This window comes from Protopterus annectens, chromosome 14.part0 (assembly GCF_019279795.1).
Source record: "Protopterus annectens isolate FY-2018-M chromosome 14.part0, PAN1.0, whole genome shotgun sequence".
Taxonomy (NCBI): Eukaryota; Metazoa; Chordata; order Ceratodontiformes; family Protopteridae; genus Protopterus; species Protopterus annectens.
In genome coordinates, this window is record NC_056748.1 from 787268851 (window position 1) to 787285185 (window position 16335).

Sequence of the window (16335 nt, forward strand, 5' to 3'; positions counted from 1 at the left end):
GCACATGCAACCTTTGTCAATGTCTTTATGTCAGTATTTTTTTTCTTTGCATTAAGTGCATTTATTACTTGTTATTATCTTTGCCAATGTAGCCTGAATTGTGGCTGAAAAGGGTACTGGGACCAGTTCACTTTCCTGGTTACAGAAGTATAAATAAATATGAAAGAGAAAAAAGGTAACGTGAACATGACAGAAATAATTAAGAAACTATTCTGCATCATTCATGAGATAGAAAAAAACTTCCAAACAAAGGCATTTGGAAGTAGGAGACAGACTTAGTTTGAAGTCCTACTACTTGTCACCTGTAAATGTACAACAAGGATCATTTGCTGCAGTGAGAGTTTTACATCTCAGTATGAGAGTGTGGGGAGAAGGTCTGTCAAGTCTTTTAGAACTACAAAATAATAACTTTACAAAAGCCTGCTATTTACCTACTTTCTTTTGCTGGAAGAAGCTAACAGCTATTATAGCATAGAATAAGCTCTGACAGACACATAAATGAGGCTATGTCAGGAAACATAGAAGTAGCTCTGTTACAGAAGGTGTCTTTAGATGATAATGCTTTACAGTCCTGCCATTCTATCTTAATGGCATGAGAAAAGAACAGGCCCCATCATCCGTCATTTTGAGGGAAACATTAAAATCATAAAAGAATCACTTGGAGTGATTTTGAGGCATTAAAATAGCTCAGAAAACAAAGATACAATGAAAAAAACACATTTTTGAGGTTTAAGGTGGAGTTTTCCTTTAATACAACTTGAAGTAAAACGTTACAAGAAAATCCTAACCTATCTAGAGTTTTCACTGTGTGATTCCTTAAAACTTCTTATAAAAAAGATAATGGGATATATGCAATTAACCCCTTTAGGACATCAGGTGTTTCAGCTATATGGCAGTTCTGAATGCCCATGACTTTTTTTTAAGTATATTAAAGGACAAAATTCAGGCCAATAAAGCTAAATCCCACTAGCTGTGGACATACAAGTTTCAGTCTTCTTCTGACCTCGTCAGCATAGCATAAGTGGACTGTTTGGCTAACCTTTAGAAACACAGGGTTGTCGTGGGTCTATATTAGAACATCAAAAGTTTAATGGTGCGAATCACTAAAGGTCGGCCTTTAATGATTAAACCATTAAAATTTCGAATGTTCAGAAAAAATAAATGTAAAAAAAAATGCCCACACCCCCGCTACTTAAATATACCAACTCCGAGACTGCACTACATTGAAGTAAATGGAAATCTCCCCTTACGGAGATTTCCGTTTACCCCGTTCAACATTTTGCACTTTCGCTATTCTCGTGTCGACAATGCCAGATTCAACATTGTCGGCTTTCGAGAATATAATAGGTAACCGGTTGTCGACTTGTCGTACCCAGCTGATGTACATAACCATTAAGGTGTCTGCAAAATATCCCATCTAACAACTAAATAAAAAAGTAAACAGGGCACACAGCCAAACCATGCAACTTGAAGAAATCTGTCACCTACTGGAGCAATTAATACCCTGTGTTTATACAACTACATCTACAGGAAACTGTGACTAAATTGCATAGCCAAAACATTAACGTGCATATGCTGACAAAACTGATTGCAGAATAAAATGCCAACTCAATAAAGTTCTTATTTTCCAACAAGAGTTTTGAATAGACAGCAGCTAGCATTCCTTACACTTTCAGGGCCACATAGAGTTCTCATTCACCAAAGGAATAGGCCAAAATCTGTGGGATTATATAACCAGTCCTGCTATTCCTATACAGACAGCTTTGGCAAATGTACTATTAATCAATGTTCTGTTTCCTTTTAGCCTTTTGTCATGTTGCTTTTCCTTACTCATTTGCTTTCTTCACCCCCTCTCCCAGACTTCTACATGAAAAGAACAAAAGTCTGAAACTACTGTAAAGCAAGAATGTTTAGGTTCAGATTATATAAAGGAAACAATCAGAATTTATAGATATTCAGAAACATTTTTTTCACCTGTCACTACAGGATAACTCTGGGGTCCCGACACATTTGTACCAAGGTCTGGATTTGAGGCAGCTGATAAACTTGACTTAACTTCATCTAGTCCCGGAGTCAGAGCAGGAAGAGAATATTCATTAGCCTAAAGAATACAAAAAATATTTAAGCATTTGTATATGCATGAGTGTTACAGCTTAAGAGCCTTGACTAAAAAATGCAGCTTTTAAAAATTATGTGAATAAAAAGCAAGCATTCTTAACACCTAAGCAACACATGGCTAATGCTACAATACTTATGGATCATAAAAGAATAAATGTATCTGTGCCCATATAGAATAGTAAATATTCAAGAAAAAGGTTAAATTATGATTTTCATAATGAAATATTGTATTAATATTTGTCAATGACCTCTCAACCATTAGCAGGATGAGTGAAATCTGGCCAGCATACCTTTTAACTATAAAGATTTTTGCAGAATGTCCAGATTTTTGCCTCATATTTTTGATCCGTTTATATAAAATTGTGGTTTTGCTGGCAAATTTGTAGCAAATCATTAAAGATTAAAGTCAGAAAATGATGACAGACATTTGAGTTTCAGACTTCTTACCCTTCAGGAAATTCATGCTAATGTAAAAATATTATTCTATCAACTTTCTAAGTTTGCAAGAGCAATATTTAAAATTTGTCCATATTTTTGGAACTTATTTATGGCTTTGTCCAGATGTCCTGGTATAAGAGGCTGAGAGATATGCTGGCCAGTCTAGCGTTTCATAACTGCTATGCCTGGCAGGCAATAAGCATAAACAAAATAATTTTTCATTGAAGTTCACAAAAAAGTGCTTTCTTTTTTTCTGACCCAAACTGCCCCTATACTCTATCCCATTCTGAAGCATGAACCAGTGATCCTGGCTTGTGTTCTATTTCTCCTGAACAAACATTCATTATCTGCGGGGATTGTTTGGTACTACATATGCCAGCCAACTCACCAAATGCCTCTGAATATGGAGTACTTTTCTGCCTTTATGTGACGACGGGCAAGAGATTCTGAAATGAGTGCCAAATGGGAAACTGAAGGATGGGAGGGGGTATACTTACTGAGCCAGGCAGTGTACAGACTGGACTTTAAACTGCATCTTTTGTTAAAATTACATAAAGGCAGACACAAGTATAATGTTTCAACCTTTTGTGAACTTAGACTACAAGACAATAAAAGAAAAGTGGCCTGATTAATATTCAGTTAAATCAAAATTGATTTTCTGGACTAAACTTGGTCCTTTTTTCTCAATGTATACTTCTGTTTTCTTTTTCTAGCTATCTCTCTGCTTCTTTCTCCCTATCTCTCAGGCAATTTCTAGTCACTTTCAATGCCTTTCGGTATTGATCTTTCTGTAGAAATCAGTTTTGTAATTAGCTGCAAATTAGGCCCATCTACTTGAGGTGAAAGCTGCCTTCCTTCCTCTGATTTATCACTGCCATAATACAGAGTGATTGGAGAAATTAAAATGAAATCAGACTATTGCCTAGCTTTATTGGCCCTTGTTGGGAGCTTCAGGAGAAAATGGATGGTCTCTCATTGGTTAATGGTCTAATAAATGTAAATAAAGGTTATCTATTGCAATAAGCCCAAGCTTTAAAAAAAGGAAAACACAATTTATAGGACTTTTTCTGCTGTTATTTTGTTAACTGCAGTCTAATAGATTTAAAAGTCGTACTTTCTAATGAGATAAACAGTATCTAATATTTGGTAATGTTTAGAATTTAAACAGAACAATCTGAAAGGCTATATCCCATATTTTTATTTAAAGTACCTTAAAAGAAAAAGTTTTCTGTACATGATAACAATCTAATACAGATTAGCTCAATCTTGACCAACTTAAAAATTATACATTAAACCCATTTTTGGCTGCCACCTTGACTGGAACTTCTTAGTCAACCTTGCTGAACAGAATTGCATTTGCGGATGTATCACATTAGCAAAGTGGCAGTGAAACCAACCTGCTCAGATTTGATGTGTTCAGTTGTAGGAAAGACATCGGGATAAGAAGGGCGCTCAAAGACACGGTCCAAAGCTTCCAGCTGCTGCTGAGTAAATGCATCAGCACGCAGATGCTTTCGTAATGTGTCCACAGTACTCTGTGTTTCTCCATTTGGGCCAGAGCCATCTGATCCATCTATCGAAAAATAAAACCAAAATAAAACATGCCTCAGTACTTTGTGCTTTTCCAGCTGTGGGTCATATTTACTTAGTCTTTATTTAACATTCATACAATAAAAAATATACAAATTTATCGATACAATATACAAGAGAGAGAAGTATGCTTGTAAATATTGCCAAGAGAGGACCAAAAATCCTTTAGAAATGATTACATAGTTTTTGGTATGGAAACATACACACAAACAAGGTACTAGCATACAGGTTATACCAGCAATCCAGTAAAATAGGGAAACAATGTGAAAACTACTTTTGCCATTTCTGTACAAATAATTCTAAGACCTGTTTCCACATCTACAAGACTGTGAATACACTAGCAAAACATAAAACCATTTTCTGATGAAAAGAAAGAAATGTTCATATTTTTCTAAAATGTGCTTGATGACCTGCCAAGAATCTAGACAAACAAAACTATAAAATTAATCTTCAAAGAAAGAAGTATCAGCAACACAGACATCTGTCCCCCTCACTTCATTTTTGACATCAAGCCACCTTGGCAACCTGCTTTTGCCTCTTCTCGACAGTTAGTATTACCAACGGTTGATGTAGACTCTGTAACCCAATGGCTTGGATGGGGTTGGGTTTCTGTAAGAGATTGGAACTTGAAATGCATTTTGGGGGTAACAATAAGAGACAACGGAAAGAGTGGATATCTAGAGAACATCAGATGAGGGATTTCTTTTTATGCTGTAACTCCCTTACATGAATATGCAGTGCACCCATATCTCTCAACTCTCCCATAGTTTTGCAGAATGTCCAGATTTTTCCTTTATATTTTTGATCTGTTCCTCAAATTTTTCAGTTTTCTGGCAAATCATTGTGGAGTGAAGTCACACAATAATGACAGGTATTTTGAGTTTCAAACTTCACACACTAAAAGAAATGCATGCTAATACAAAATGTATTATTATATCATCTTCATACCATCACAATATAGAAATAAAACTCCTCCCATACACCTGCTCAAACAAACTATCCTTACTATACAATAAATATATCACCAAATATATTAAATTAATTGCACATATTGCATCCACTCAGCAGAGACATTCACCCAAACCCAGGCCCTTTTGCTCCTTCTAGTAACCCTCACACAACAAATACACCTTACAAAACACCCTGTCTTTCCAGAAATACAACTGATCTACTATTACTAAATATTAATATTAATATTAATATTAGAAGTGTATCCAACAAAGTCCATGACCTCCATGCTAACCTTTCCTTATATTCACCAGAGATAGTAATACTAATCGAAACTTGGCTGAAGCCAGACACCACCAATAATGAAATTAATGTCCCAGGCTATAACCTATTACGCAAAGACAGAATAAACAAAAAAGGAAGTGGCATTGCTATATTATTCAAAGACCATCTAAACATCACAACACTAGACACACCAACTCCATCCCTAGATACTGCTGAGATTTTGCTTTCTAAACTAAAACTTAACAGTAGAAAATCTATTAACTTAATTGGATGTTACTTTTCATCCAGTAACAACAATATAACCACCCTTGAAAACCTACTCCATTGGACATCAGAGGCACTACCTCAAGAAACCATTATTCTAGGGGACTTTAACATTGATTGGTCACAATGCCACTCTACTATACCCACTACCCATATCAGTCTCCATGGATTTACCCAGGTAATCAAAACACCAGAACAGACAAAGCAACACACAGCCGGTCTATCCCAGATTGGATACTGACAAACAAACCATCCCAGATAAGTCAGTCTTGCTGCCTATCTGACAACCTGAGTGACCACATGCCTACCTATATAATTAGACACCAACCAACTTTAGAGAAACCAACTACCTATCAACAAATATGTAATAATCTATTTATTTATTTTACATTTGTTGGCCGGGCTAGTCTAACTGGATATATGTCCATTTTCAGTAGAGGCCCGGGGAGATAAGCTCCGAGGAAACAAACAAAATCACATATACAAAAATTAATGTATACAGTGAACATTGCAGGTGCAGTACAGAGAATAATCAAAGAGGTCATTTGTTCATAACATAGTGCAAAATATACAGATACAATTAGTACAATACAAAATGTAGTTGCAATACATCATAAAGAAAAAGATGGCAGCTGAATTATACAATATATTAGTATACAAATAGTCATAAAGAAAAAGTAGGAGTTGAAATTATACAATATATTAGTAAAAGTAGTCTCCTTAATGAGATTCTGAAGATGTAAGTAATAGTAAGATGTAAGCAATAGTATAGAAGGACAAGGTAAGTTGTTATTAAGATAAGGAACTTGATTACTGAGAAGAGGAGGGTAGGTTGAACCAAGTAAGAAGAGCTAGTTGATCAGTCAGGTTTAGTACAGGGGCACAACCAGTGTGTTCTGAGGAAAAGTTTCAATTTGGTTTTAAAGAGTGATACAGAGGGAAGAGAGGAAAGTTCGTTAGGAAGAAGGTTCCAGGATTTTCCAACAGTATTAGAGAAAAGAGAGTCCCCAGCCCTGTTGTTTGATTTACAAATATTTACAAGAAGTTTATGTGATGATCGTAAGGTCTTTAGATTGTTGTAGGGGCTAATGAGGGTAGATAGTATAGGGGTACTGGTATGTTGGTAAAGGGTTTTATGGGCAATGGTCAGTTGGTGGAATTTAAGCTGATTTTGTAATTCAAGCCATCCTAGCTGCTTTAGATTAAAACAGTGGTGGGTTCTGAAAGGGTTACCTGTAGCAAATCTGGCTATGCTATTGTAGGAGTTTTCCATTTTATTAAGGTTGTTTTTAGAGAGATTAGCACATATGGGTGAGGCATAGAGGAGAGTAGAAATTAGATGGGTGTGAGCAATAGTTATTCTAGTTACAGGAGAGAGGAAGGGTTTGATCCTGTAGAGACAGCCTAGTTTTCTATTAACAGATTTTAGAGTATTGTTAATATGGGTGTTGGAAGTTAAGTTTGTTATCTATGGTGATACCTAGTAGTTTGGTAGCTGGATCTGGGGATATGAGAGTACCATTACTGGATGTTACTGTGAAGTCTATTGAGGGGGACTTACAAGTAGGAGTAAAAAGGAGGAGTTTAGTTTTTTGGGGGTTCAGAAGGAGACAGCGCTGTGTAAACCATTGTTCAACTGTGTCAAACACATTTTGGGTAAGGGAGTGAAGTTCAGATATAGATGTGGCTGAGCATATAAGTGTGGAATCATCTGCATCTTGTATGCATGTAGCTTGGGGGATTGCTAGGTGAAGGTCATTGATAAATATAGAAAACAGGAGAGGTCCTAATATGGACCCTTGAGGAACACCAATGTTAATGGACAGATGGGTAGATAGAATGTTATGCCAAAGTACAGCCTGTTGTCTGTTATCTAAGTAGGACTGGAACCATTTTATAGTTAGTGCATCTAGTGACAGGGATCTGAGGATATTTATAAGTAACTGGTGATTTACCAAATCGAATGCCTTAGACAGATCTATAAACAGTGCAGAGGAAAGCATATTGAGGTTACGGTTTTTGTTAATACAGTCAGTAAAGGAAAGGAGGGAAGTAGTAGTGCTGTGGGAAGGTCTGAAACCATGTTGAGAGTTTGAAAGTAAGTTATTTTGGATTAGGTGGTCTAGCAATTGTCAGTGGATGCATTTTTCCATGATCTTTGCTAAGGGAGAAAATAGGGCTATGGGATGGTAATTGGAGAGTTCAGTAGAGTTCCCACCCGTGTGAAGGGGGATAATATGGGATACTTTCCAGATTTTAGGGATGTGTCCTTCATTGATGGTTCTATTGATGAGAATAGAAATGGGATAGGCGATGGATCTGGCTGCTTTTTGTAGATATTCAGCAGGTAGTTGGTCTGCTGAAGGAGTGCACGGTTTCAGTTTTTGGATAAGGGTAAGAATATATGTTGTTGGGACTGGTTGGAAGAGAAATGGAGGGGATGGGTTAGAGTTAGAGTTAGATATAGTTAAGTTCTGAGTAGATAACTGACTGGCAAGAGTTTGAATGACCTCAGTGAAAAAGGTATTAAAGGAATTAGCAGTCTGCTTGGGATTCTCCTGGTCTGTGCTTGTGGGTTTGGTGTGATGGACTGACCTGGGTGTAATTATTGATTAATAGTCGCCCAGAACTTTTGTGGTTTATTATGGTGAGTCTGCTGGAATTGTAGGTAGTAGTTTCTTTTGTCAGACAACATAGCTTTTTTTGTTTCATTTCTCAGCTGTCTGAAGTTTTGTTGGTCTACTGGGTTTTTAGTTAAATGATATGTATTCCAGTATTTATTACTGAGATGGATTTTTTGTCTGGTTTCTTTTGAAAGCCATGGGGCAGATTTAGTTCTCATTCTAATAGGGCAGATTGGTGCATGGTGGTCTAGTATGACTAGGAAGTTAGAATTAAAGTAATTAACAGCTTCCTCCAGTGTGAGGTATATAAAGGAAGACCAGTTACATGCTCTTAGTTCTCTCTGGAAGAGATCGGGGTTGAAGTTTTTCTTGGTTCTAATTGTCCTAGATATGATTGGATTAGGTTGATTTGATTTAAGCCTGGTGATGTAGGTTAGTGAGTGGTCGCTTACATCATCAGGGAGGGTTCCAGCTTCATATGTCTGGGGATGATTATTTATGAGAATCCAATCTAAGGTATTTTCTTTCTTATTAGACTTGTTTATCCTGGTAGGAGAGGTAATGGTTTGAGAAAAAACAAAAAGGTTAATGTGGCTGGTAGGGTGGTTACTGCTACAACACTTCCAATCAATGTTAAAATCACCTAGGATTATGGTTTCTTGGGGTAAATTCTGGGATAACCAACAAAGGATATTTTCTATGGTGGCAATGTTATTACCAGGAGGAAGATAGATACAGATAATATAGATGGATTTGAATGTGTTAAGTTGAAGCTTGGTAATAAGAATTTCAGTGTTGGAGTCTTGAGGTGGTTTATAGTCGTAGGCAGTAATTTGTAACCCAGATTTAAATAGGATAGCTACACCACCACCCTTTTTGGTTGCATGGTCAAGTCACAAAATATTATAACTGGGTGGGATGACTTCATTGTCTTTAGTTACAGGTTTTAACCAAATTTCTGTTAAACAAAGAATGTCAAAGGAGTAGACTTCGAAGAGAGCATGGAGTTGTGCAACTTTGTTACTAATGCTACGTACGCTGAGGTGAGTTAATAAGAGTGAGTTAGGTGGTTTGATAAGGGAATGGATAGTAGAGGGGTTAGGGTTGAGGATTTGAGTGGTAGTAGCAGTTGTTGGGCCTGGGATTGGGTGAATGTCTCCATCTTTTAAAGAGAAGAGTAATGTTTGAAGTCTAGGATTTGGGAATTTACTATATAGAGGTAGAGATTTTCTGGGATTGGGAGAGTCATATCTAATGTGGGCTATCCTATGGTATTTTTCTAGTAGATAGCTGGGTGTAGATGTTATGTTAACATGATTAGTGAAAATAGGTAGAGAAGGAGAGGTAGATAGCTTATTGAGGTAGAGAAGGTGTGGATATAATGGGTGTTCATAGGAGGTTAGCAGGTAAGCTAAAGTTAGAGGTGGTAGAGGTGTAAGTATGAGTAACCTCTGTAAGAGGGCTGGGGTGGGTAGCTTATACATCTGGAAGGGTAAGTTGTTAGGTTGTTGATATAGGCTCGTAGGTATACTAGGTGTGGAAAGGAATAGGTGGAGGGTGTGGTGGGAGAGATAGGGAGTGGTAAGTGAAAGGAGGGAACTGGAGTGGCCAGTGGTGAAGGGTTTGTGATTGGTGGAAGAGGGAAGGGGGGTGGTTAGATGGTATAACAGTAGGACCCCCTGGGGGTGTGTGGAATTTGGAGGTAGGGTAGGGGAGCAGAGTGAGCCAGCAGGGCGAACAGAGCGGGTAGAGACAAGTGAAAGAGAAGCTAGAGAAGAAACTATCAACAATGCTAGTAACTGAAGGAAAGTTAGGCAAGTCAGGAGTGGGAAAGATCAGAGATAAAACAGAAGTCTATGAGAAAAAAGCAGGTGGGTGTAGACAGTTGGAAGTAAATGGTAAGTGAGAAAAGAGCAGGTCTAGGACTTAAGAGATGTAGTGTAATTACAGAAGAAATACAGAGGGATAAGCAGGAGATAAAGAATGGGATAAGGGTGCAACCTAGTGGGCAGATCTAGTATTGCAGGTAAGTTTGTAAGGGAGCTAGCTGGTTTAGAACTAGGGAAGGAGTGATAGCTAGTAAAGGGGTTATTATAAATTAGAAGAGGTTTGTTGGATACAGGGTAGATAGGACGGGGGTAAAGGCTGCTGGCTATTCAGGCTTGTAGCGTACTTTAGAACCTCTGAAGCAATAGTACACGGTAGTGAGCTTTACAAGTAGGACTTGGACAACCACATACTTTCTTGCTTCCTTGAGAGAGGGTGCAGGGAAAATAAGGCGGTTAGATGAGACTGTGGGTATTTTGATAGGGTCCTTTGCCACCAGGTAGGTAGGTTCTTAGAGACTGTATCAGGAACAGTGCAATGGGGAGCAGGGTACTTTAGGGAGAAAGAGAGACAAACGTGGAAAAAAAAGAACTCCATCCCAGCCAACTTCATCTCAGCTTTAAAACCCTGCAGTTGGAAGCCCATCAAGCAACTCAATCTAAACGAAGCCACTAAATACTTTACTCCACATTCCTAAACACATACTAAACACCCATGCCCCTCCTAGAACCATTAGAATCAAATCTAAATTTGCATCCTGGATGACCAAGGAAACCAGGTCTCTGCTTCTTGCAAGAGATAAAGCCTGATTTAAGTTCAACAAAGAAAAAACAATTCAGTCAAAACAAACATACCTAGAACTAAGAAACAAAGCCAAAAAAATCATCAAAGCAGACAAAATAAACTACTACAATAACATCCAAATAGAACATCGGCATAACCCTAGATTGCTTTGGACAGCTACCAATAATGTCCTCCAACCAGGTAAGTCCAAACCCCTCCCCCCACTACTACAGACACTTCAACTAGTATTGCAACCCAATTTAATATATTTTTTACTGAATCCATACTGGCACTAGCAAATTCTGAAACGTCCCGTCCCTGATGTAGAGCATAAACCCCATACTAATGAAGACAGCTTCACCCTTCAACCAGTGTCTGTTAGCCTGATTAAAAAAATATTCAAAAAGCTAAAACCAACCACTCTGGCTGCAGACAAACTCCCAGCATAATTTTTAAAAATTGCTGCTGACGCAATAGCTTACCTGGTCACCATCCTTATCAACTGCTCCATCTCTGAAAAAATAATCCCAGACCTCTGGAAAATATCACATATTATTCCCCTTCATAAAGGAGGCAACTCAAACGAACTAACAAATTACCAACCCATAGCCATACTGCCCCCCCCTCAAAAATACTAGAAAGGTATATTCACTTACAAACTATGGAACACCTCAACACACAGAATCTGCTGACCAGCACTCAACACGGGTTCAGATCTCACCATAGCACAACCACAGATCTCATGTCATTCGCCCACATAGTTAACAGCTATAGAAACAATGGTAAATACATGTCAGCTATCTTCCTAGACCTCGCCAAGGCCTTTGATATCGTCAGTCATAACAAGCTAATAAATGCTCTATCAGAATTTAATCTCGGCCAGGCCGCTCTAACATGGTTTTATAATTATCTACCAGAGAGACAGCAGGCAGTAAAGTGGGGCCAACAGCTATCACCCCTCCTCCCAGTAACAATAGGAGTTCCACAGGGCTCCATTCTTTGACCTCTGTTGTTCACTATTTTCGCCAATAACCTCTACACCTCTACTCTCCACTCCACAGTCATCCAATATGCGGATGACTCAACATTACTCTGCGCCTCCTCCTCCCCACAGGAACTACACAATCAAACTCAACTACCCCTTCTCTCTGTCGAATCATGGCTAACTGAACACCCGCTAATACTTAACCCAAAACAAAACAAAGCTTAACATCTTCCGAACCACACAACATAACAATCCCGACCTCTCTTTTAACATGCAGTCCCATAACAAGACTATCATATCTCCCGTTACCCATACTAAGCTATGTGGGGTCGTGATTGACTGTAACATGAGGTTTGACACCTATATCTCTTTCACCATAAATAAGGTCCATAAAAAACTAGGTATCTTATATAGGAACAAACAGTTCATAACAAACACTTCAAGGCCACAATTGCCTGTACACATCTTATCTCTACACTACTATATGTCTCCCCAGTCCTCACCAATCTTAGAAAATCAGAATTAACTAAACTACAAACCTGCTATAATAAAAATGCCAAATTCGCCACTAACTGCTCCTATAGATCCCATCATTGTGTAGCACTCAAGCATTATATCATCCCCAAACTCCCCTTCATTTCAAGACCTGATAATACCTTACTCGTCCACTGGAAATCTCCACTCAAACAACAAACTACTCCTCAAAGTATCTAAACATAACAATACCGCTGGCTCATCCCTCTACTCTAATGCAATAGCCAAGCAGTGGAATAAACTTCCCCCTTTCATCACAGCTATGTCCTCCACAAATGAATTTAAAAGGTCCCTAAAAACCCATTTCATGAACTCTTGGCTCTGCAACTGCAACAGCCCAGGTTAATGCAAGCACCCCCACACACACACACACACACACACCTCTCTCAATCTATTACTTTATCTATATATATCCACCAGTTCCCCTCCATTCCATTCTACTATACTCCTCACATCTCCTACAATTCTACTCAGCTACTTCACTCCACCATGTTACTGACTGGCAGATGCTGAAGAGCAATGCCAGTACCTGTTAAAAGAAATAGATCTAGTTACATTACGTATTGTTAGGCCACATACCAAACAGTAGTTCTTTATCAGCACTGCACCACTATGTGCACTTATCATTGTGTATAAATTGAAGACAAAAACTTGTACAAGACATCTTACAATGTTAAGCCTTATGCTAAACTATCTGTTCACTAGAGTATTTGTCATCACAGATTTACTGCATTTACTTGTCATTGCTTTACTACTATGAATGTTGCAAACCAGGTGATTACTGTATAATGTACTAAATATCCCAAGGAACCAATGTCAAGTCAAGATTGTAATGTTATGTTATACTGTTATTCTGTAAACATTGTTTATTTGCTACTGTCTATGTTAAACATTGATTACTGTCTATGTAATTGTTTATGTGGAGCTTTTCTCCCCAGGCCTCCACTGAAAAAGGACCCACATCCAGTGGGACCATCCCAGCAAACAAGCATAAAATAAAATAAATACATTTATAACAGCAATATTTAAAAACTGTCCCTGATTTTGGTCCTTTGTCCCCCTCCCTACTTTTGGCTTTGCCCAGAATTCATGTGCCAAGACAGTGAGAAGTATGACTGTACCTTACTTCAGAGTAGTGTAACTACAACTTCTCCGAATGTTTGTTGACCTAAACAATGGCCGAACTAGTAGCATAAATGGGCACCCTTTCTCCATACTAGAGGGCTGCTCAGCAGTGCAGAAGATTTGAAAGGTGCTTCTAAATTGTCACTGAAAAACTGTTAACAGTAGTTTTTTTTTCCTAATCTGGAAACAACTGTGTTTATATTAACATGTTGAGTGCTTTATTGAGTTGCAACTGAATAAAAATGAAGAAAGAATTTTGAGAATGGACATTTGCTAAAAATATTGCCTCATGTTGTGGCAAGCCCACTACCTTACATGTTACAGAGCTACATCACACCACACACAATGTTTTCTGCAATCATCTCTGGGGTCACCGGTGCTTAGAAAAGAAGAGAATTATTAGGTTTGGGCACCAGCACTGAATATTTGTCATTCTCTTTATTCGGTGAATTATAAGAGCAAGTTGTTTGTTAAATGGGTAAGTCCACTGGACACGCATTTCAGTTTTTGAGTAATGCATGGATAAGTAACCTGTTCAACTTTACACAGAAGGTAAAATTCAGTTGTGAGAAACAAAGTCAGGACTACTGTAGGGCACAGGTATAGCAGCACATGATACTCCTCTGTGACCAGCTAAACGAAAAAGCACTCTTTTCCAGACATATCTGATCTGAACATGTTTGCTTTGGACGAAACCATGACTCCCTTCTCAGCCTTCATTACTTTATTACAACTACTATAAACCTTATCAGAATACCAGGAATTTCTTCTTATTATATGTGTACTAGAACATTAATCCAGGAGCCACAGAATTCATCAACTATGAATGCTTTTGACACTGTCATTATGACACTGACAGGGACAATCATAGCAGCATCAGAAGAGCAAAGCCATTATCTGTGAGCACAAAACACAGACACACACACACACACGCACACACACACACACACACACACACACACACACACACACACACACACGCACACACGCACACACGCACACACACACACACACACACACACACACACACACACACACACACACACACACACACACACACTCACACACACACACACACTCACACACCACTGTATTCTGCTCCAACCTTTTTGGTTCCAGTTACAAAAAAGATGATCCCTTTATTTATAAATTGTGTTATGGGTTATCAAGCAAACAAGTTCTGAAAATGCATGCATTGTCTCTGCTGTTTGGAACACTTCACAGACCTAATAAACTATCTTTCAGTTGGAGCATTACTGTCAGTAATAATGAGTCACTAGAAAATGACATTCTACACACATCTTGAGTTATGGCTAGAGTACCGTCTAACTCAGCTCCAAACCATAAAAAACATATTCAAAGTAATTATCCTCTTACCCATAAGAGAAAAAAAAATGTGCTACCCTTCCCAATGCCAAAATGACTAGCCATCCAACAAAGAATCATTCTTCTGCTTGGCTGCATGATCTTCAAAATTATCTGTAGAGAATACTTTCCCTTCTTTGACAATAGACTTTTAGAAAGGCAACTGCCATACAGTCTCAAATACCTTTTTACCTCTATCCCCAATCTGATGGCACCATACTCCAAACTAAAACAGTTAGACCCTTCTTTTTTATGGATCCCAGAATTTAGAACTTCATCCCCAAGTAAGTGACACCATCTCCTTCCTTACTTTCAGGAAAGAACTCAAGACCTCAACAAACAAGCAAAGTGTTCATGGTTAGTAGCTACAACTCTCCTACCAACGGACTAAAACCAATAAATTCTTACTTCATAAATTAAACAGAAGGTCTTGTCCTATGACTCTCACTTCTGAATGCACATACTGTACTTTGTTAAAGCAAATTTTACTTTGTAATCTAATGACTTCCATATATTCTAGCCTATGCTTATAATATCCTTCAAATACCTTTTCTATACATTTTGTCTTTCTTTTTATTTCTACGCTTCAGTTTCATGATTTGTACAAATTTATATTGGTTAGCAAATTTGTAAGGAAGGAAGTAAATATATAAATATATCTGTACACACAGTAGGTATACTACACTGAACAATGCATTCAGAGGTGAATGTATATTCTATTAAATCTACCTGGACTCCAAGCACTGCTTGAGCAGTGTTGCTTCTACAAAGCTGACTTAGTCAAAATGCATACTATTTTTAATATAACAGTGTGTGCATCTATATAAAATGGGTTAAAAAGTAACAAGGCATCTGACTGACTAAAAGAATGTATAAAGTAAATTCAGTGAATACCTAAACTAGGTCCCCCCGAAAACAGAATGTCTGCATTACAAAAACATGGTATTTTAGAACTGCAGTGACCTGTGCTGATCTATGTACTGAAAGCTGATACATTCCCAGGTTCTCAGTGCAGTCATCTGTTGGACTTGTGCATTGCAGTATGGTAATAGCTATGATATTTTTTATTGTTTACATATATATTAATACCTTCACAACTGGTGTGGGAGAAACATATTACTTAAGCATATCACTACAATTTTATTGCACTTTAATGACATCACAGATAATCCGTAGCAAGAGACAACAGACACACACGTAGACACACTCATATACACGCACATAGTACTTTTGTTACCTACACAGCGTATATCATGCTCCTTGCTATCAATGGTGGAGCTTAAAAATAAATAACATACATTTAATAAGAAGCTTAGATCAAGAAAGAATTGCCTTGCACATTTAGAGAAACATTCACATATGAATAAGAGACCTAAGCAGGGCTTGAAGCAGAATTTGCACTTTCTGGCACTATTACTTTATAGCAATGCTATTTCTAACTTGTTCATT

At 37.9% G+C, this 16335-nt stretch overlaps 1 protein-coding gene across 7 annotated transcripts in view; it reads right to left on the reverse strand.

Annotated features, from left to right (window-relative positions):
- The window catches only part of PAX2 (paired box 2), a 798928-nt gene that overhangs the window by 146800 nt on the left and 635793 nt on the right, over positions 1–16335 (reverse strand). For all 7 annotated transcript variants that reach the window (XM_044056534.1, XM_044056533.1, XM_044056535.1 and 4 more), the window contains exons 7-8: positions 3954–4129; positions 1975–2101 (exon numbers count right to left, since the gene is read on the reverse strand). In XM_044056534.1, the coding sequence (XP_043912469.1) occupies positions 1975–2101; positions 3954–4129 (303 nt within the window). The remainder of the gene's footprint in view (positions 1–1974; positions 2102–3953; positions 4130–16335) is intronic.